Genomic DNA, 22,769 nt, shown 5'->3' with positions numbered 1-22,769 from the left:
GTATCTGATTGCGTACACCAAAGGAACAAAATCCGGATGCTTTGGCGTGCACGAAGGCGAGCCTTTAATTTAAAAAAAAAAATACTGTGCGTTGTGCAAGAATGTCAAGTGCGTCATATGCTCCGAGCGGCAAAAACACAGATACTACAGGTATGTATGCATCTAAACGAAATATGCATGATGAAAAGTACCTACTGGAGTTTTCACCCAGGCTGTAGCGCACCAGGGATAGCTGCAATGAGGATGTTTTCGGTGCGTGATTGCTTTAGTTGCGCCGGGGCCTGAAGGCGATGTATTTTGTCCTTTCTTTTCTTTATGTGCGAAAGGGTTAGGTAGCTTAGATATCACAGGCGGCTCTGTGCGCTAGGCCGTAATATTTAGCATGTTTTATCGTGACTGCCTAACAAGAAAAAGATACGGCGTTTTAATGCACTGCGGTTCGCGAGCCTCATGACCAGCTCAACCACTCGGCTCGCGAACGGCGGTGCATCACAACAAACGCCCCAATTTTTCTTTTCTTTTTAGTCAGGCGGCAGTCGCGATAAAACATGCTAAATATTACGGTCTAGCGCACACAGCCACCTGCGATATCTGCGCTACCCGGCCCCTTCGCACATAAAGAAAACAAGCGACAAAATACATCGCCATCAGACGCGCCGAACAAATGCTCATTGCGGCTATCACTGGTGGATTACAGGTTTGGTGCAAACTCCGGTAGATACTTTTCATTATGCACATTTCCTTTAGATGCATACATACCTGTAACGAAGTGTTTTTCGCACAGTCGAGAGTACGCAGTAGGTAGCTAAGGTCGGCCATTCACATCTTGACGCTTGGTGGCCCTAATTGTAGCTTCACGTCGTTGTTGGCCGCGGCTCGGCGAAGGAAACCTGAAAAACCGCGTCTTGCATCTTGGCGCGCTTAGAGAGTGGCAACCGTACGCGGCAGATGGGGTTGACATCGCTTTGCCAAGCCTGTGACGGCCACCGTGCCGCCCGGTGCCGCCAGCCCCCGTGCACTGGCGGCGCCGAGAAACGCCGTCGACGCCGCTCAATGTGTTTGCATCGGTCGCCGCTACGACTTCGCGCATGCCCAGAAAACTCGCGCAAAAGGCGGATTGGCTAGCAATACCTCCATGTTTAAACACGATCGCAAAAGGACAGATACGAGTGGAAGGAGATACACAACGACGGCGCTGAACTTACAACTGTCTGCGCCGTCGTTGTGTGCCTCCTCCCACTCGTCTCGGTCCTTTTTCGCTGTTGTTTAAACATGGATTATCACCAACTAGCCCAAACATCCGTTCTTCAATAGCAATACCTTACTGACGTATAAAGAATATTTTCTCCTCCGCTGTAGTCAATATGACTCTCTTAATGAGCATGAGAGTTACAAAATGGACGACCGCCATAACCACGCAGATCGCGAGGGCTACAGCGTGTTCAGCATCCTGACAAAGAATCGCGAGCGGTACCTGTCCTTCCGGTGGAAGTCGGCCTCCTGGAACGAGGAAGACGTGCTGCATGCGCTGGCCGTCTACCTGCGCTACCTCAAGCTGCGCGGCATCGAGCTGGTCATGGGAAGCCACCTGCAGGGCACCAAGTTCATCCGCTTCTGCCAGGTGTGTCGGGAACTGTTATCCCAGAGCGCAGCCCGCGAAAGAATTGCTCTAAGGATCTTGGCCTAAGACCCCTAAAAGAAATCGGCTGTCATGTGTGCCGTTACTGTTTTTCACAAGATTGCTAGCATGCTTGAAGCACGGCTATGCTTGAAGCTGAAGCGGTGCTCTCCGCGTTTCGCATACAATGCCTTCACTGCAGGGCTATTCACACGTTTCTGAGCTTGCTATACTTTACACAGCGAAATACGTTCCTCGCTTTCCGTGCTACAAAGCCGACATGTGGAGGTTCACGCTAGTGAATTCGCGAAGGCCGTGCTGCGGCTACGAGCGCTGGCGGCAGTTCAAGGAAGTTTTGGAAAAATCTGTCAAAGTTATCCCATGGCGCCTAATATAGGGCAAATCTAAATATTGCAGTGAATGCATATGCATTCTGATATTTATTTATTTATTTATTTATACTGTAGGCCCTAAACTGGCCTAAGCAGGAGGGGCAATACAATAAGAGGTATGACAATGCAGAACAAAGTAGATCATGAAAAGGATGCAGGAATAACCTTGTTACTGAAAAAAAAAAAACGAATCCTCATAAAAGCACAATAACTAGCTAAATAAAACAAAATAGCAAGATCGCGCATAGAACTTTACAGACAGGTGGGTAAATTGTTATGCTAACCAACGAAACGTAGAAAAAATTCCCCACCGAATAAAGGAATTAATCGCATAAAGGAATTAGTCGTTGACAGTATTACGAGGGGTGAAGTAATGAGTGAGATGAGTTGCTGCCTGGGGCTCTTTTGGACCGGTTTTATGGATTCAAGAAGGAAGGGAAACAAGCATGAATTTCTTCAAACGTTTGGTCAGCCCTTTTAACCTAAAGGTGCTGGCAGTGATCGGTAAACTGCAGCAGCTACAGATAACGGCGAGGCAATATAACCTTAGAAGACTTAAATCATGTGCTGGAGTGGCTGATTATTTTGCTGTAAATTAGCTGGACGTCTTTTCCTAGTGCCCACAAGATTACACGATGGAGGCAGAAGTTACCGCTCTAACTCAGATGCAGCTCAACAAGTCATGTGGAACAGCGTAGGCTGAGTCTGGAGGTTTTCTATAGGTCCTTTTTACTAAGAAAGCTTACTGTTTTGCAATGCTGGTGTTCGGCGGTTGTGATCATGCGTTTAGTTTCTGCGTCGCTGCCAATGGCATCATGGTCTTTACTGCTTGTGCATAATCACGCGAAGCGTGTGTAACTCGTTCAGTCGAAAAAAATTGAGGGGTTTTAACTCTCACACGATTATAATGAGCAAAAGCACTCGCCATGGCTTAACCTATCGCCTCCGAGATATTGGTATGAAGGAGTACTGTCTCGGGAGTCGTCGGTTGCCCAGGTGACACTGAGAGGGCGCCGCTGCATCGCGGCGCGGCCAGTTTGGGACAGAGAAAGGTTCAGCGGTTCTGCTGGGCTCTGAACATCCGGATAAGTGAACTGGCACTAAAAGCCGTCTCCGTACCCCAAAATTGAGAAGAGAGGGAGAGAGAGAAACCTTACTTGCGCCCGTCAGAGAATTGAATTCAGAAAAACATGTCGAAAATATTATGGAGACCTCGTATAAGTGCGCTTATGAGGCAGCGCTATTCGTATACGTCGTGCACCGTGAGGGAATGTTAAATTGGGTTAAGTTAGACAAAGAGTGAAGTAGGATGGTTTTGATTAAGGACCATTAACTTGGTGAATTAAGTGGGGTTAAGGGTGAGAAAATTGGATTAGGATAAATTAGGTTGGATTAGAGTGGTTTACGCTTCATAAAGGGGATCACATTGAATTAGAGTTGATTGAGGTGATTAAATTGTATAAGAGAGCATTCCTTTCGCATTCATAGTATACAAGCAGTCTTATATGCCCCCTACTTTAGAGACACGAAGTAAAGATTGTTAAGCGGGCGATATTTACGTGTCCTCTCAGTTTCTTCTGTCTGGCGTCATGCTTTTTTTGCGCGCGTGTTTGCTTACACCACGTTTCACTTTCTACTTTGTGGGCGTGCCGCAGGCCTTTGTGCAGCGGATGAAGAGCAACGCCAGCCTTATCATAAGAGTGGAGAGGACGGTGGACCTCACCAGGGGCCTCTTCGAACGGCTGGCTAGGCAAGTGGATCAATGCGCTGCGATGCTGTGGGCTGATTGATGAAGGGCGCGATCATCCTGGAATATTGACTGCTCCCTTCGCGCTCACAGCAGGCTACGTCTCACGCTGACATTGCACGTACTCGCCCGCTACAAAGGTTGCTTTTAATTAGGACACAGCCAAAGAAGCAAGGTGGCCCACTTTCTGCAGACGGGGAGTGAGGCGGCGCATACTTCAATGCCTCGCTTTTGAGGTTAAAAGTGGATTTCGACTTGTGAATGGGTCAGATAGGTACAATATCTCATCATCATCATCATCATCATCATCATCATCATCATCATCATCATCATCATCATCATCATCATCATCATCATCATCAGCCGGACTATACACATTGCAGGGCGAAGGCCTCTCCCATACTCCACCAATTAACCAGGTCCTGTGCTAGCTGCATCCACTTGACCCCTGCGAACTTCTTAACCTCATCCGCCCAGCTAACTTTTTGCCGCCCCCTGCTGCGCGTTTCTTCCTTTAGAATGCAATTTGTTACCGTAAGCGAGCATTGGATTTCCTCCCTATACACTAAATGCCCTGCCCATGGCCATTTCAATCTTGATTTCCACTAGAATGTCGTTAACTCGAGTTATTTCTCTGACCCACTGTGCGCGCTACCTATCTCTTAACGTTGCTTCTACCACTTTTCGTTCAATAGTCCCCTGCTTTGTCCTCAGATTAAGTAGAACCATTTTCGTTAACCTCCTCGCTTCTGCCCCATAAGTGAGTAGAGGTAAGATGCAACTGTTATATACTTTCCTCTTGAGCGATACCGGTAAGATGCTAGTCATAATCTGCGAATACTTGCCGAATGCGCTCCATCCCAATATTATTCTCCTAGTTATTTATGCTTCATGGTCTGGATTTGTGGTTATACTACCTGTCCTAAGCAGACGTGTTCGCCTACCATTTCCAATGCTTCGCTACCTATCGTGACCTGTTGTCCCCTCCCGAAGCTGTTGAACATTACCTTAGTCTTTTGCATATTGATTTTTTGCCTACCTTTCTACCTTTCTTGTCTAGGTCATCAATCATTATTTGCCCTTCATCCCAACAGTTACTTAGCAAGGCAATGTCATCAGCGAATCGCAGATTACTGAGGTATTCTCCATCTACCCTTATCCCTAACTGCTCCCATTCCAAGTCTCTGAATACTTCCTCTATAAGCAAGCTGTGCATGGTACTAGTGAGATGATGTCACCTTTCCTAACACCTTTCTTTATAGAAATTCGTTACTTTTGTCATACATAACTATGGTTGCTGCGCAGCCACTATCTACCAGGCACACTATCTGATGGTGTCAAAACAGAAGGGGTTTCGGCTGGCTTGGGTAGAACAAACCGACAGGAAAGGGCAAGATGAGGTCAACGTACAACATTCACCAGCGTTTTTTAAGAGTACAGCGAGTGATCACCTTCAGCCGGTTAACGCGATTGCGACGCAAATACATGACAAGACTGATGACGTGGGTTGCTTCTCAACCAGATACATTGTTGTAATGTCTATAGATGCTTGCCTTAGCGGCTTTGCGCTGCTTTATGACCGATTATAGACTTTGGGATCTGCCTGGCTGCGCTATTCTGCGACGCCTCTGAAAAAAAAAAAAATTCGGGATCTTGTCGAAATTTGCGCCCGTCGTCCAGAATAGATCGTTCCTTTGCTCAGCCGTCGTACGTTCGCGGGCTTTTGGCCTCTTGCAAACGGGAATTCTTAGGATCATGATGTTCAACTCGTCCTTGGCTGCGTGCATATCTCAGCTCACAACAATTTCGATGGCCACATCACCGTTAAGCATTGGTTACCGCTGTGGCAGCGATACTCCTTGACCAGTCGCTCAGTCATGTGGCAATGAGATCAGCAATAGGATCGAGGCACGCACAGGTCGCGTACACTCGTTTGTCGCGTGACTGCAGACGAGGAAGCTCAACACCTGGTCGCGGGGAAGCCGACGACAACTCATTAGCGGGGGAACTAAACTGAGAGAACAAACTGGTTAAAAAACGCTAGTTCTCTCATATTTTTCTTCTCAACGAAACAATAAATCACTTAGTTGTCCTAGCTTGCCTTAGAGTTAGCTCACATGAGAAATTGTGCATATTCGAAACACTCAAATGATTCGAAATGATTGGAGTCAAATTCTGTACTGACCTTTCGAACTATATAGGTGGATCTGTAAGGTAATATCTCGACGTTTCTGTAATGCGAAACCATGCAATTACTTCACAAGGAATGCTGACCTCCTGGTAGTTATCAGTAGACCTACGTGAACAGCTTCGTCGCACTTGCTAGCTACTCAGATTTCGAATGTGTATGACGTTACTCTATACCCCCTGAAGCGGTTCTTGTCTACTGTCACACAGTGGTGACAAGACCAGCAGCCACAGATGAAGACACTAGCATTGCGTCTGAATGAAACTCTTTATTGGAGAGTCGGCGGCGGCGATAACAAACGTGCTCTCTGGCCGTCGAACTGTGAATACCCGTCGCATCCGTCAACGTTCAATTTAAAGGCGGTGCAGAAACATCTCAATAAAGCCGCAAAAGCGACTAGCGCAACCTAGAATATTGCAGAAGCATACGCGAGTGGCCGCAATTTTTGAGGCACATCTCGGCGCGTCTTCGCGACAAAGAAGCTGATAAAGCTGCTGCTCGCGACAGCTAGTATGAACAAAACAAGAGTGCAGAATTGATCTGTGCGCTACAATCACACTGATAGGACTGCATGCCAGCGGCTGTAATATATACATATTTGAATGGTATGCGGCAATACGCAATCATCAGGCTGCTCTTATTGTTACCTTCCCACATTTTTTGCGGCATGCAAAGTGCAACGGCTCTCCGTCTGCACAGCTTGCCCAAGTTCTTGGTCTTGGAGACCCAAGCGGTGCAGATGCCAAGGCTGCAGACGAGGCGTTTCCCCAACCCGTACCAGCCATTCGCCGGCTCCCATACCAGGGACGTGTTCATGGTAAGTAGAGTGCTCCATGGGCAAGGTGCCCTCAATGTTATTATGAGACGAACTGCTTCAACAGATAAGCCGAGAAAGAGAAGCCGAAGTCATGTCATAGCTATTAAGACGAAAGCCTTTAATGCCTCATGCTCACCTCCACGTCTGCCGTCCTCTCCTACTATAGCTGTAAGTCATTCTGACAGCCACGCCGGGCACGTGAGAAACGTATCTATGTTCTGCTTGTCTAGCGTCATGCCAGCGCGGTTGCCACGGAGATCACCACCGCTAGTTAGTGATAGATAGTGATCGATATTGATAGTTGGTGGTAGTTAATGATACTGACAGTGATGATGATAATGACAGAGATTACTATGACGTCATCGCCTGGTGACGCCATGACCTATCCGGTCATAAAGTCACGACTGGTCATGACGCCACCAGGCGATTCATGCATATATAAAGCCGACCCCGCAGGGCGTCCGGTCCAGGCGTCCGTACGGCGGTTTTCATTTGTCGCTTCCTCGGACGCCGCACCACACACCATACAGAAGCAGACGCAGTACAACACAGGCATCAGCGGCGTTTCAAATTGGTTTCAAATCTTCTAACTTTAGCCTGCCGTCAATAATTTTCACGGTTATGCCTACTTCATAAAATCTTTTAGATTGCCCTTTTCTACGAGATGAATTCATTTCTGTTCTGTATTTCATCTCATCCCGGCTTGATCATGCACATGAAGTCGGTATCGCATCATATAAAACCAATGTTTGTCAGCAGTCGTTCATTTCCTGCACGTTAGCAGATTGGAATCACCGTCCCGGATCGACAGCCAGCATTCAAAACAACCGGCGATTCCGAACCAACTTAGCTGTGCCAATAATTGTATTCATTGTTGTTTCAACTGCCAATGTTATTTTTGCCTTTCACTTACAGTTGTATTCTTACTGTTGTAACTATAAATACGTAACCAGGAACCTCCACTATGCTTATATTTTTCAATTTTGTTCGTTTAACCTCTGTTCTATTTTTCTTACAACCTCTCCCCTCTGAAATGCCCCTGACATTTAGGGCAATAAATAAATAAATAAATAAATAAATAAATAAATAAATAAATAAATAAATAAATAAATAAATAAATAAATAAATAAATAAATAAATAAATAAATAAATAAATAAATAAATAAATAAATAAATAAATAAATAAATAAATAAATGCTGATTAAAAAGGCCCCTGCCTTTTGGGCCGGATTAGTCGGCCTTAGATGTCGCTTGGTGGGCAGGTCTAGTACATGGTATTCAACACATGTATCATTTTTATTAGATACCTGAGTTAAGTTATGCATAGTAGAGAAGGCAAGGACACATCACTTTCCATTTGTTTTCTAATACATTGCTATCGTTTGAAAATAAAATACGTGCATGCTATTCAACAGTGTAGTTTCAAGTAGTAATGTCGTATTGCTTTGGGAGGAGTTGGTGAAGACGTGATTGTTCTGCTTAAGTTTTTCCATCTTTGTCCTCTCATAGTCTTTTTCCGGCGCGTTACTTATTCTTGTTATAAATTATTATGAATTTAGGGCTCTTAGTGGAATATTGAGCTAGCGCATGTAATTACTGTATATTTTCATTACTAATGGATGAAGCGCAAATTGCAGTGACATTATCAAGCCCATTCATATGGCAATGATCTGTACACAAAAGTCTAGGAATGAGTGCGGATTGTTGTGCAGAGTAGCCGAGTTGGCGACTTGCGAATTTCGCAGATACAGCTGGTACTTTCGTTAACCGCTTACAAGCAGCTAGGTTCTTTAAAAACAACAATGATAGGCACGTCTGTGCTGCTGAGTTTTGCAACGAGGCGAACATCATGTATGTAATATATCTCGGTGATTAGACGATAAATTGACGAAAATTGCCTAATTAACTTTCTTACCTTTGAATTTAGAGGGCACTCTTATACTGCGAAGTTGGAGGCCGTTAACATAAAAGGTGAGTCCCGTTAAGAAATTTTCTTAATCGACAGTGGAGTCGTAGATTTCTTATGCCAAAAGTATGCATTTGACCCGCTGCGGTGATGCAGTGGTTAGGTCGCTCGACTACTGTTCCCAAGGAAGCGGAATGTCCTCGCGGCCGCTTTTAGATGGAGGCGAAAAGCAAGGTGCCCGCAAGCTGTGCGATGTCAGTGCGATTTAAAGAACCCCAGGTGGCCGAAATTTCATGAGCCCTCTCCACTACGGTGTCTCTCATAGTCTGAGTTGCTTTTGGACGTTAAACCCCACTAACCGAACCAAAAGTATGCATTTGAAAGCTCAATGAGTTGGCTTTTCGGCATTGCCCTACCTTAACACGGCTCCTGTCGTATCTCTTATGCATGAATACAGATGAAGTTCGTGTATTTGGTAATGTTGAAGACGTTAATGTGATTTTGGCGACATTAACCCGCGTAATGACGTCATTATACAATTACGCAGTGCGGGGAAGTTAACTAAAATAGCTTTTAGATGAGTTTAATTCTAACTACCCTGCCGATTAAGAAAAGTTAAACAGGACTCGCCTTTGGTGTTTACAGCCTCTAACTTCGCTATATAATGAAGCCCTTTAAAGTCAAAAAGAAAATAGTTTATCAGGTAATTTTTGTTAAATGATTGTATAACAAGCAAGATATAGTTACATGCATGGTGTTCGCCTTGCTGCAAAACCTACCGGCACAGAGTTAACAGACGTATCTCTAATAGTTTTTAAAACATTGGTTTGCGAACAGTTAAAAAACACCGTCGCTATATATTAAGAGGAGGCATCGTTTTGCTGAGCTGAACCATATACAATGCCGGAATGGCAATATGAGTTCTGGATCAATATATTTTACGTGCAATCCGGAAAAAAAGCTCGACTTTTAAGACGACGTTAACGAAGGGTTTTACCGTTGCGTCATGCTGTACAGTGGCTACATGGACTGCGAAACGTCATGCGTCATACTGTGAGCTAAATGATAGAAGTCCAGCTCGAAATTCCTACACGTTTGTGAACAGAATTGGGCCTCCAGGACGATATAGGCGAAAGAACAATGCATGATCTAAATATGAAACCTAGAGGAGTGATTTCTTTACACTAGACAAAGTTCTTGACTTGGAATGGTAGGATTCGTTTTATAAATTGAGCTCGATGTGGTTTGTATTAACCTCGTCACCATTTATTTTTTTTTCTTTAAGCCGCTGAGCCGGTAACATTACAGCACGAAACTTGAGTCTCTGCTCATGGAGTTAGTCTCGTTCAGTATTTAATGTATCGTGAGTAAATGGGTTTGTCATGAAAATGTAGGAGTTGTTCTTCCTTACGCCCGGTATTTCAAAGGAGATAGCCATTAATTTTTAGATTTTGACCAAATATCCCTGCACCAGGATGAAATTTTCTCTAACTACAAAGTTTCTGAGAAAGCTGTATAGCTTTCCTTTGTAGCTGTATGGCTGAGCTCGGGTGGACGTCAATGAGTAATTGCTCCCTATTATTAAGTTTAGATGTGGGCTTTCCGAGGTGAAAGAATGGCTTCTGCGACACAATATAATCAGTGTTTTGGACATCAGAAAACTAGGAACAGCATTAACCAGTGAGATGATTAGCTGATTTACTATAATTAAAATTTTGCTGTTATACTTAGAAGTCATGCTGCAACTAGAAACTTGGCGCCGTCCATTAGTAATAGCCATATTGGTTGCCACAATTTCGAAAGCGGGACTACTTTCGAGGCTGCGGAGGAACACGTTTTGGCAATCGCGCGCAAAAAAAAAAAAAGTGCGCTTTCGAGAAAACTGCGCTCTAAGCTATGCTACCAGTGTCATAAGTTTATGGCAGAAAGGCCTTGCTTGTTTCGCGTGGGGTGGAGCAGCCAGCAGGGGCGAGAATTGCAGCGCAAGTGAGACAGCCTGTCCTTATATTCCCTCCTCTGTGCAGCGTCACCGACTGTGGCAGGTGCACCCGTGGCGGCGCCACCTGCACGCAGACAACGTCTGCTTCACCATCTCCATGGCCGTCATCAAGGCGCGCAAGGGCCCTGTGAAGAACGCCATGCTAGGTTACTCCTACACCGGCCTCAAGGAGGTGAGAGGGTCCAAGTAGAAACGGATTGTATTGCATCGTAGCGAAATACTGAAAATTGTTGCATATACGTGTCACAGAAAGAGGTTTCAAAGCCGGGTATGAGGGACATCCTTCATGTAGTTTCGCTGGTTCCTTGGTGGTCCTTGGATAGTTTCTTTAGTTTTGCAGCTTGCGGAGAGAGAAAGTAGTTTGATGACAGGAAAGGTGGAGAGGACGGCTGGTGGTAAGGTGTCTCTGACCTGCCACTCCCCAGTCGGAGAATGGAAGGGAAGGGAGAGCTGGAGTGCAAATGAATGATGTCAAAATGCAGTAAATATGTTGTGGTGAACCGGGTAACAGAAAAGGTTATGCGCAAACTTGTCGCAATTGGTCTCACATTTCGATTCGACGTGAAGCACACGCAGCCCATGTCTGGAAAACGCACCAGCTGTTGTTGCGTGCATACACAGCGCCCACTTGCAGAGCAGGGCTGTAACTACACACCGCAAACTACAGCTCTGATAAACTGTGTTCGAATTACATGGTCTGTTTGCGAAATGCCCGAAGCAGAGTTTGTAAGGCACCCGTCAGGAGTATATCGCCTCAGTACTGAGCACGAGACAAAGTTTACCTGCGTCGATAAAGTTGCGCGTTATAATGAAATGAGATTACTTCTGGAACTTTTCGAACCTACATGAGAGACCACAGAACGAAATGATGTCGTTACCACCGGAAGATATATTTTGCGGAATGCGTGCGCCGGCACAAATTCATGCACGGATCGTTGAAGTTGAGCCACATCGTCGTTCTCATCAATATGGCGGCAGAGCGTCCTTTCTGGAGTAGACACCGCGGGTTTGACTCCAGGAGTGGGAAAAGTTTCGAATTCACACATTTATAGGCAGTAAATGTGCGCTTTGCTGCAGGAGAAACGTTAACACAGCCAGAAAGAGAACGTAATCTATTTTTAGTGAAAACAGTGAATGGATGGGGTTGTCCTTTAACAGTGCCGTTTTAAAAGCTGCGGACGAGAGCTCTTCTTTTTGCGATACGTAGACGTTTAACACAATTAAGCGAATCCTTAAGATCCTTACTACCCAACACTTTCCACTGGTCGCCTTCCCACTACAAGATGTTGGGTCACTGATTTTCGCTGACAAATCTCTACTTAAAATGTCGAACTGCACTAATGGTTGCGAAAACGGGACAAAGTTGGATCCTGCTGTCAACTCTGCTTCGGAGACTTATCCGTATAATATTACTCTGTACAGCCTTCTCCTTTTACCATGAGAAGACACAGGCGTTCTTATGGAGTGATGTAGAATATGGTGTTAGCCTTGCCGCCATGTTTGGGATACAGGTACACGTGGTGCTTATACCGACGTTGTTCCCTTCCTTCAGGATCGTATGGTATTTTTGAAAAGAACGGTTTAAAAGCTTTGAAATGTATACTGGTGAGGATTAGAGCGCACCGTATTATTGCGGGCCGCTGCAACCGTGAAATAGTGGAGGCACAGCAGGTGACATAAAAAAGAAAGCAAGGCCATCGTGAAAGTCCGAATATATGAAAAAGGGCTAGATATAACCCCTCCCCCCCCCCCCCCCCCCAACACCCCCAATCTTCGCCCCTAAGAAGCTAGAAACCTAGAAATACCTTTGCAGCCGATGAGGATGATCCCACTGAGAATGACGACACATATTTTCCTTTCGGCGTGGCATAGTGTCAGCGGTGTGGTTTTAATAGAATTTCAAGTCATTAGCAAATAACGGTTATTTATTTTCCGTAAAATTTGAAAAAAAAAAGAAATCCTAAACTCGTAAGACGGATGCACATGCTGCGGGAAATTGGGAACAGTTTGGAGGTAGTGCCGTCAGTTACGATGGGCGGAAGAGTGGTTTTCTTTCACTACTGCACGTGCTTGCGCTGGGTGCATGTCTCTGTTTTTATGAATAATCAAACTTTCTTCCTAAAAAAAACTTTGTTCTTCTAAAGGGTGGAGGTGGGTGCAGTGAACTCTTTTCTCCTGTTGGTGGAGGGTTCTGCTGGGGAAATCAGTAATCTTTTCAGTGGGTGCAGTTGTGTGCACTTGGTTATTATTATTGCCTTCGCATCGAGAGCACTGCAGTCACACGGTGTGTTGCGCCAAGTGTGCTTTATGAGCGCATGACTTTGTACACTTCGCTGATGCATAAAGTCAACTGCTTTTATTATATATTTTTTGTACACACGATGGATTCTCTCAGCGGTATTACCGGCCGCTCAGCACTTGAAGACGGCTCAAGAAGCCTCGAACCAGCGTTGTTGGTTGGTTTGTGGGGTTTAACGTCCCAAAGCGACTCAGGCTATGAGAGACGCCGTAGTGGAGGACCCCGGAAATTTCGACCACCTGGGGTTCTTTAACGTGCACTGACATCGCACAGCACACGGGCGCCTTGCTTTTCGCCTCCATCGAAAAGCGGCCGCCGAGGCCGGGATTCGATCCCGCATCCTTGGGAACAGTAGTCGAACGCCGTAACCACTGCGCCACCCCGGCGGGGCCAACCAGCGTTGTAGTAGCGCACCTACTCAAAGCTGCCATTACTGCTTTGGACATAGCCAACATTCGGAGGTAGCACTTCCCGTCTATTTTCACTGACTGGTCTAAATGTCAGACGCTTGATGCTTGATCCTCACTAACACAAAGAAGACCAATAATCACTTCTTAAAGAAATATAGCCACAGAAGTTTTCAGTATTTTTATTTTTCTAATGATGCATAGGAATAACTATATAAATCACTTCGTGGGTTTCGTCTACGACTGCTAAATAACGTAAAATTTATTCTTCTCACCTGTTTCGGTTTAAGTTTTAACAGCAGAGCAATGCCTGCTATGTAAATGTCGAGTCTACGTCATGCGAGGGATGAGAAAAGGAAACAGCAATATAAATCGCTGCTTCCTGGCTTGTCGTGGTTTGTGTTGCTCAGACAAGCTGTCTTTAGCGTTGTACTGAATTAAGATGACAGAGGAATGAAACCACGGGGTGATTCATATACTGTATAGAGGAATACATTGTGTACCATTAAAATACAACTAAAATTTCGTGGCTCTAGTATTTTAACCTCAAACTTAACTTGCGTACCGTCGAATCAAAAAGCACACGTCCTTTCTGTCTTATAATTTTTGTATGTTTCGTAAGCTTTTCCTGCTTACGCAAAGGGGAACGAGGAAACCTTCATACAAACTTTATTCAAATAAAATTAAAACTTCATACAAATTTTATTCATATAAAATTAAATTGATATCGTCTTTCGGGATATTTTGATTATTGCCCGGCAGTAAACCATGCATTTATTATCTAGCAGATCACATTCAAAAACAGTCTGCTCGGCCAATTCAAACACGTGAAGTTTACAGTGATAAAGAGTTCGTAATCACAGTCTTTAGAGTAAACGGCGGTGCAGATTAGTTTCTCGGATTCACGCCTAAAACATTGCATTGACGCATCGGCCAGTAATGGCGATGCTTGTTTCAATTGTTTACCCTTTGCTGTTTTGTAAAATGTTTTTTTCTTCAGCGAAAGTCGAGCGTTTTTCACTGAGCTGCACTAGTGTATGCTCCAGAAAAATTTCAGTTTGTTCACCGTGTTCGTTAATATCAAAACTTTCTCTCAGCCTTGCCAGCAGGCGTCCATGGAAAGGGGCGTGGACTGGAAGGCTCTCTCGCGGTTTCGGGAGAACCGGACCGTCTATTACGCGTACGACAACAAGCAGACTATCACCCATAAGGTAAGCATGGGTTCAAATCTCTTGCTGGGCTTTCTGGCTGACAAACAAGTAAAAATACAAGCCAAAAGGAAGGTGAAACTCGATGCGAGAACATTTTGGTGAATCTTATCTTTTCATTCGAGTGAAAATCTTTCCTTTACTGTTGTGATTGGTTAGCGAGTATAATCGGACCTCTGGGAGGGCAGATGTTTATGCTAAAAGGTGTACTTTTAATGTTGTATCATGCTATCCACAGCTATGGCCAATGATAATGCAACTCCTCTGCAACAAACAAATATCTCTGTTGTCAGTCATCGAATGAAAAGTGCGTTCTGGTGTATGACTTAAACACATAGCAGGGTTGATGACGGAAGAATCGTGACATGTTTGTTTTATTGTGGTTTTGCAAGAAAAGTGTGTTGTAACGAACAAAAATATTATATAAAAACACCTAAAATGGGTTTAGTTTGTGGTTTTGTGGTGTTTAACGTCCCAAAGCGACTCAGGCTATCAGAGACGCCGTAGTGGAGGACTACGGAAATTTCGACCATCTGGGGTTCTTTAACGTGCACTGACATCGCACAGCTCATGGGCGCCTTGCATTTCGCCTCCATCGAAAAGCGGCAGCCGAGGCTGGGATTCGATCCCGCATCCTTGGGAACAGTTGTCGAGCTCCGTAACCACTGCGCCACCCAACGGGGCCAATGCACAAAAGTTAATGCATAATATGGCTGCTTAGAAAAAATAAAAATAAAACTGTAGGTATTGAAATAAAATGCATTAATTTAAGGCGCTAAAGACAATAAAAAAAAAAACAATATTTCTTGAGCCTGTGACAAGAGAAGTTTTATCAGTCTTGTTAAGCCAAAAGAATAACAAGTGCCGAAACATTGATGATCCGCAGATAGGACAAGTTAGGACCAGTAAAATACGTTGCAGATATTGTAGTTCCGCCTGTTGCACACATATTCAACCTCTGTTTAACTACCTGTGTCTTTTCGGAAAGAATGCAGACAGCAAAGGGAGCAGTTTTATTGAAAAAGGGAGACCAAAATAACCTAGGAAATTACTACCTGCGTCTATTCTTCCTGTCTTTTTTCTAAAGCCCTAGAGAAAGTTATGCATGCCAGGTTTACAACATTTATTGACAAATATAACTTGCTTACGCCATGCCAAATCGGATTCTCTAAAAATAGACCAACTGAATTAGCGTGTTTAGAGCAAAAAGAATACATTTTGTGACAGCTTGAAAACACAAGCTTTCGTAATAGGAATATTTGTAGATTTCTTAAAGGCATTCGACTTAGTAAATCATGAGCTGCTTTCAAAGAAGTTGTGCAAGAGCACTGAACAAGGGTAGAGAGGGGAGCCTCAGTTCGCAGGCAGAGCCAACGTTTCGACAAGTGGACTTGTCTTCGTCTGGGCCGCAGTCGTGGCCGAGTGGTTTGGACGTCTGTCTCGACTGCGAGAGGTGGTTGGTTCGAAACCCACAGCCGGACACCCACTGGTTAGAATGGGTACAAGCGGACCCCCAGATTGGCTTCCTCAAGGGGTGAGCTGGAGAGAAGCTCCGCTAACCCCGCTGTGTTCTCCGGGACGAAATCAGTTTCGGACATTTCAATCTGTAATGGTGGTTCGAGGTTTACTTTGACCATTGTTTGGAACATGCAGACGATGAGTGACCCCACGAAAGAGTGTTGGAACGTAAAGGAAAGTTCGTGGATGAGTTAATCCCAGGCAGAGTGCAGCTCGACCCCGCGAGAGGGGAGCAGATTCGAGACTGAAGCAGTCGTCGAGTTGTTAACAGGCCGTTTGGTGCCGTGTAAGAAAAAAAAACAACAACCACCACATAATGGGCTTCCGCCTCGCGAGCCGGTCTTATTGTTGTCCGATGGCGGAACGGATCAATGTCCCATTGGTGCAACTATTTGGAACCTATGACCCCTTACCCAAACATTTTACTCCAAAGATTCGAGCACCAGGTGGGGGGAAAGCTTGTACCCATTGAAAACCGGTGGGTACCCGACGGCATCAGGGATCGATCCTGGTACCTGCCAAATGCGAGGCGGATGCTCTGCCACAAGGCCACCGCTTGTATGGCCTTGTTCGTGGCCTCGTCTGGGCCACCACCCAGACGAAGACAAGTCCATTTGTCGAAACATTGGCTCAACCTGCGAGCTGATGCTTTGCCACCTCTACCCTTGTTCAGTGCTCTTTTATATCGTTCAGCCATCTTCTTCCTCTCATTCTATCTGGATTTTCAAAGAAGTCGTGGTACTGCGGGATCTGAGGTTAGCCTACAAGTCAAATAAAAATCCTGCCTCTCCCAACGAAAACAAGCAGTCAGCCTAAATAATGTTCTTTTCGAAGTAAAACCGTCTTTTTTCTGATGTCCGACAAGGAAGCTTACTAGGGTCATTTCATTTTAATATATATAACAATGATAGTGTCAATATTAACAGGGATGTCAAATTTATTACGTATATTGACGATACGAATATTTTTTTCTCTAGGAAAGACATTCAGGAGTTAGTAAAATTATCTATTACAACAATGATAATGCTGGTAAAATGGTTAAAATTTAATCATATGTTCGTGAATGAAAAGAAAACAAAAGCAGTAATATTCCGCTCGAAAAACAAACCAGTTTCTACTCACAATTTTCTACCTAGATCAACTATTTCTATCTAGACCGATAGAAACAGTTTATTATTTTATATGCCTTGGGGGTAACCTTTTCATGAACTATGTCATGGGAACATCAAATAGCCAATATTGTCAAGCAATTGGCTAGAGTAACTGTCATTATAGGTTGCACACGACGCATTCTTCAAAGTCATTCAAATTATTTCTTCATAACGCACTTTTCTATTCTCTCCTAAATTATTGCCAAATTGAATGGGATACTGCAACACACTCCTGTCACCGCAAAATTAACACCTTAGAAAATGGTCCGTCGCTATGCATTTATTGTTAATTATTGGTCACCCAGCAAAGGTCCTTAAGCCGGTGTGATTATTCTTTGAGCTGTATCGATACCGGCTAAGCATTCATTTAAATCAGAAATTAAAAACAACGTAAATGATACTAGAAGCTTGGTAAATTTGGAAGAGAAAACAACAAACTACCCCCTCAGACAGCCTGATAACTGTATGATTCCAATTACATGTCTAAACTTCGGGCAAGAAAGCTTGCAACATGCACTTCCCTTATGAATTACTAATCTGCAAAATTTCGCTTCTTTAATTGCACCCATCGGATGCTACATAGCATGTATATAGAAAGTATAGGCAAATATTCATGCTGACTTACACCACAATAACGGTCTTTGGTTCTTCGTTCTATATTTGATTCATGAAAGTATCACACATTTACTAGAAACGTTTTTTTTCTTGCGATTTATGTTAAGTCCATTGTGTATGATGTTGCACTGTACCAAGTTATCGGTCGGTCATTTTTGTCGTAGTTTTCTCCTTTTCTTTCATTTGTCTTTTTTTTTGTTGCATAAGATTACAAGCTGAATGAATCGTTCTTTGTGTGCTTCTGCTGCTTTGGTTTTGTGGTGTGTGATTTTGTCAAGCTGTTTTTTTGACAGCTTTATCTGCGGCTCCTCTCTTCAGGTACCTTTGAGAGAAAAACAAATAAATAAATGAAATAAATACCTCATTATTATTAGTTTATTATTATTATTATTTTTGTTAAACGATTACATCAAATAAACAGAAAATCATGTTTTAAATGTCAAGTCCCGCTGTCAAAACTGAAATGAGGAAATAAATTCACGAAAAGGAGCGCAGGAAGAAGTGCAAGTGATACTAGAGAAAAAATGGTTTTTTTGAATATATGTAGGAGGGATTAAGCAGTAAAAAAAAATAATTCGGGAGGGAGGGGGGGGGGGGGGATCTCAGCACCGGTCTTGTGGACAGGATCAACAAGGCTCTGCTAAAAATTTCGATATTAGCCGATCACATAAAAATATGGAAATATGGAGTCGATATGATATGAAAAAATATATAGGAATTGCCATGTTTTACATAGGCTTACATATGGTTTTCATGTAATGTCCATATAGTCATACGTAGTCCGTATATTTTCATATGCTTGGCCTAACTAGTCAATCTCCCCTTCTACTCCGCGTATGCTGTCCGTGTAATCCGGATGAAAAACTTGAAACTGTCATGCATTGAATTCCATGTATAGTAAGGAAACATTTTCTAGAGAAGCTATGAGGGGGGGGTTAGGCGATATAACTGAAATCAGTAAGAATAACTGGACTTTGGCAAAACATTATTTGCCAAAAGATGGTGAATGAAGGTCTCTTAGGGTCTCTTAGGGACATCACATTTTGCCACAGGAAAATAACAGTCTGTGGGCTGGAGAGATCATCCACGCTATGACATTTACACTGATAGGCTATACCCATGGCTGACACAGGGCGTGGAGTCATTTCGACAGGTCTTTATGCTACATTGCTCGCTCCGCCAGTCAGCAAGATTGTCGGACGTTTGGTCGAGTGCTGCACCTTTCGTCGTTTCACTCATTGGCCTTCCTATCCGCAGCTGTGGCGGCTGTCACACGAGTTTCCCCGCTACTGCGTCGCCGCCTACGACGTGGAGCGGGACGACTTCGAAGGCATCTGCCCCAAGAAGAGCGTGCCGCTGCTGCGCGTGATCAGGAAGCTGGTCACGGCCAAGCGGCAGACCAGAATGGACTGAAGACTGCTGCGCAGCTGACTGGCTCTCACGTTGCCTGGGAAGAGCCGCCGCTTAAGAGCACCGTATATATCCAATAGAGTGGCGGATCTCATATACTGATATAGGCACACATAAAACTGCTGAAGGCGGAAATCTGCGAATAAAAATCTGCCGAAAATTTTAATGTTGGTCATTTCTGTGTGAGCAAATTTGGTCTCATACCTGTGACTGTTGGTACTGGTTACAGAGCAGAGCATGAACGCGCGTTTCTCTTGCTAGCCTTTCTTGAAATGACACAAACAGCGAGGATTGGCTAGGTTTTGGCGAATATTGGAATTGAGAAACTGGCACAAACATTGGCAAAGAAACGTTTTTAGTAAAATTGGCAAAGGGTTTGTAGAAAAAAAGGTGTAGTGGCTGTCACAATCCGAAATCAACGCCTGGACCCGCCTTAACATAAGGAAGGAAAGTGGGAGTGAAAAAAGAGAAAGAGGTGCCGCAGATGAGTGCTACAGTATAATTTCGACCACCTAGGAATCTTTGGTTCGTTTGTGCGGTTTAACGCCCCAAAGCGACTCAGGCTATGAGAGACGCCGTAGTGAAGGACTCCGGAAATTTCGACCACATGGAGTTGTTTAACTTGCAGTAACATCGCATAGCATGCGGGCGCCTTGCTTTTCTTCTGCATTGAAACGCGGCTTTCCTGGTCTGGTTCGAACCCGGCAACTCCAGTTCAGCAGTCAAGTGTCTTAATCGCTGAGCCATCGTGGCGTGTAAACGTCTTTAGTTTTTTTTTATTTTTTTTTTTGGTGGGAAGAAGGCGCAGTATCTGCTTCACTTCTCGGCTGACACCTACACTTAGGATGAACGGCCTACTACTGGCGGCAGATAAGTCGTCGGCTAGAATTCCTGTTGCAAAGTATCATCCAGCTTGAATAGCAGATGGGCGCCAAGTGGAAAGTGAAATAGTATGACAATGTTTTAAGGAAAGCAGTTTCGGACTTGTCGTCGGACTGCGGAGCCACTTTCGGCTTGTCGTTAGGAAGCGAAGAACCATCGTCTTATATGCTACGAGGCCAACGTACATATACGGGGGTCATCCAACGTGAACGGTTGCGCTCATCAAGGGCGGCGATTTAATTGCATAGCAGTCTCCAGTGTATATCATGTTAAGAGTGCACCCAGCTTCAAACTTGTGCTGAGCAACAAAAGAAGAAACTCAAAAGAAAGAAGTTTCTTTACAATTCGCTTTAAAAGGTTATTTCATAGTACCCTCTGAGCAGGGCTAAACTTACAACTAAGGACACCTGGGAGACCCTTGTGCGAAGCTCAGACCCAAGAGCCCAAAAAGAAATTGTTCGGCTGGCCGAAGATGCCGCCGGGGTCCAAGAACTACCTACCTGCAACTAAGGCGACTGTTCCACCTTCCGGGTCCATCCCCCGAAGAGCTGGATAGTCACTCTGTCGAACAAATAACTCTTTCTCTCTCTCTGAGCAGAGCCCATATATACAGGTGTGCTGCGCTCTTACTACTGAAGCGCAGACGGAATACTGCAACTTTAAACCCGTTCGCCCATCAAGAATATCTTTGGCGAAGTTTTTATGTAGTCACGCAAACAGCTTGAGGTAACATTCAAGGGAAGAAGTGTTTTATAAATCGCTAGGAGAGTAAATAATTGGCGCTGTGTGTACAAATGTACGTACTTAAAAATTAGGTGGACACCCAGGCCCCGCCAAGTGTATGACGCGACAGAAAGCGTTGCGGACGATGCTTTTTCACATTTTATTTTTATCGGTTTTATATTTTCTCGCTTATAGCTGGCAAGGCGACGACGCCACTTGTAAGCTTGGACACCGGTTCTTGAAACTTGATGCGTCTTAGTGCATTTTCAGCGGAACGCGCTGTTTGTGTTCGATGCGGTCTTTCTCGGTAGCAACCAATATATCCTGTCTATCTACCACTTCCCCTCCGTCCCCCCTCCCTAAATGGCACCCAAATTCTGCCCTAAACGTCGGGGAACTCCCCCGTTAAGGGTGTGACGCAATAACATTTTACACACGCGGACAATACTCTTTTTCTTTTAGGAGAACTTTATTAATAGTTTTGCATTGACTTCCATCACAACGAAGGCCCTTGTTCTGCAATTCGGACCAGACGGACGGTTTCAAAAGACAACGTAAGCACTGGTATTATGCATGTACACTCGTGAGAAAAAGTGGTATACAACACTCAGCCGGCGGCGGAGCTCGAGAAAACTGCATCCCAACTTTATCTAGCAACAGATATCTAAGACTGAGACAATAGTGGCAGTGCTCCATTTTATCTAAATGCATGTGCCGATGTCGCTATCACTTAAGCATTTAAATGTAGTTGTATCGAGCTCTGTCACTGGTGGAGTGTTGTATACCACCTTTGCTCATGGTGGGCACGGTGGGAACATTGGAAACATGCACCTAAGGAACCCGTTCTCGTTCTTAATCCAGGTGAGACTCTACAGAAATGTTCCTGGATATTGTAGTAATGATGTATGTTTGTGGTTCTTGCCGTGTCCACGGTCATTTTTGGAAATACTGAAAAGTGTTTATCACTGCTTTGTTAATCTATTGCCCTGCTGTGGAGACATCGAACCGAATCCGGGTCCTTCAACAGCAGAAATGCTTCAAACAATAATGGAGGAATTGAGAGAACTTAAGGAGAGTGTGGCCATAACAAACAGTCGCCTAGACGAAACTATCGGTAAACTGACTTCCATTGACACTAAAATGGATGATATTTCAACCACGGTCATGAACTACACAAAAGTTGATGAGTTGCAGAAAAATGTTGACAGACTTCTTCTGAAGGTGGATGACCTCGAGAATCGTAGTCGTAAAAATAAACTAATACTTTATGACTTGAAGGAAGAGAGCGATGATCTTCCACATTCTTTGGAAGGGCAAGTCTCAAATATTCTTGAAGATAAGCTAAAGATTTCAAATGTGCAAATAGATCGTGTTCACCGAATTGGAAAAGCGAGTGATGAAAGATGTCGACCCGTAATATTTAAGCTCTCAGACTACAGGGATAAGTCGCGGATACTGAATAAGTGCAGCGCCTTCAAAGGCTCCGGATTCAGCGTTTCAGAGGACTGCTCTCCTCGAGTGCAATAAGAAAAAAAAAAAAAAAAAAAAACTCTGGGCCTTTACAAAAGTAAACAGAGATAAAGGCGACAAAGTGATGTCATCTTTCGATAAGGTTAAAGTAAATTGCAAGGTTTACAGATTGGACGAAGGATTTAATAGGGCAGTTCCTTTGGAATCGAAATGGCATACCTGGCGTAACTCTGGAGAAAAGAATGGCAACCGCGCCTTCCAGTCGACAAAATCACACCCTGACAGAACACCTCTATCCATTTAAAATGCCAACGCTAGGAGCGTCGTAAACAAATCCGATGAACTTGAAAGCCTTCTCCTTGGTTATGGCCCCAACGTAACGCTACTCACAAAAACATGGCTTCACGAAAGTGTCCCCG

General features: G+C 44.3%; 1 protein-coding gene across 1 annotated transcript in view; it reads left to right on the top strand.

Annotated features, from left to right (window-relative positions):
- Positions 1-19,425, top strand: part of LOC146190120 (uncharacterized) — a 33,599-nt gene extending 14,174 nt beyond the window's left edge. Inside the window, exons 4-9 of the mRNA XM_084605421.1 lie at positions 1,422-1,621; positions 3,666-3,760; positions 6,645-6,762; positions 10,693-10,839; positions 14,471-14,584; positions 19,123-19,425. Coding sequence (XP_084461547.1) covers positions 1,422-1,621; positions 3,666-3,760; positions 6,645-6,762; positions 10,693-10,839; positions 14,471-14,584; positions 19,123-19,278 — 830 coding nt within the window. The 3' untranslated portion in view covers positions 19,279-19,425. The remainder of the gene's footprint in view (positions 1-1,421; positions 1,622-3,665; positions 3,761-6,644; positions 6,763-10,692; positions 10,840-14,470; positions 14,585-19,122) is intronic.
- The last annotated feature ends 3,344 nt before the right edge of the window (positions 19,426-22,769 follow it).

Source organism: Amblyomma maculatum, chromosome 5, assembly GCF_055883805.1.
Source record: "Amblyomma maculatum isolate TAMU_Amacu chromosome 5, ASM5588380v1, whole genome shotgun sequence".
Lineage (NCBI taxonomy): Eukaryota > Metazoa > Arthropoda > Arachnida > Ixodida > Ixodidae > Amblyomma > Amblyomma maculatum.
This window is presented reverse-complemented; position numbering and strand designations above follow the sequence as displayed.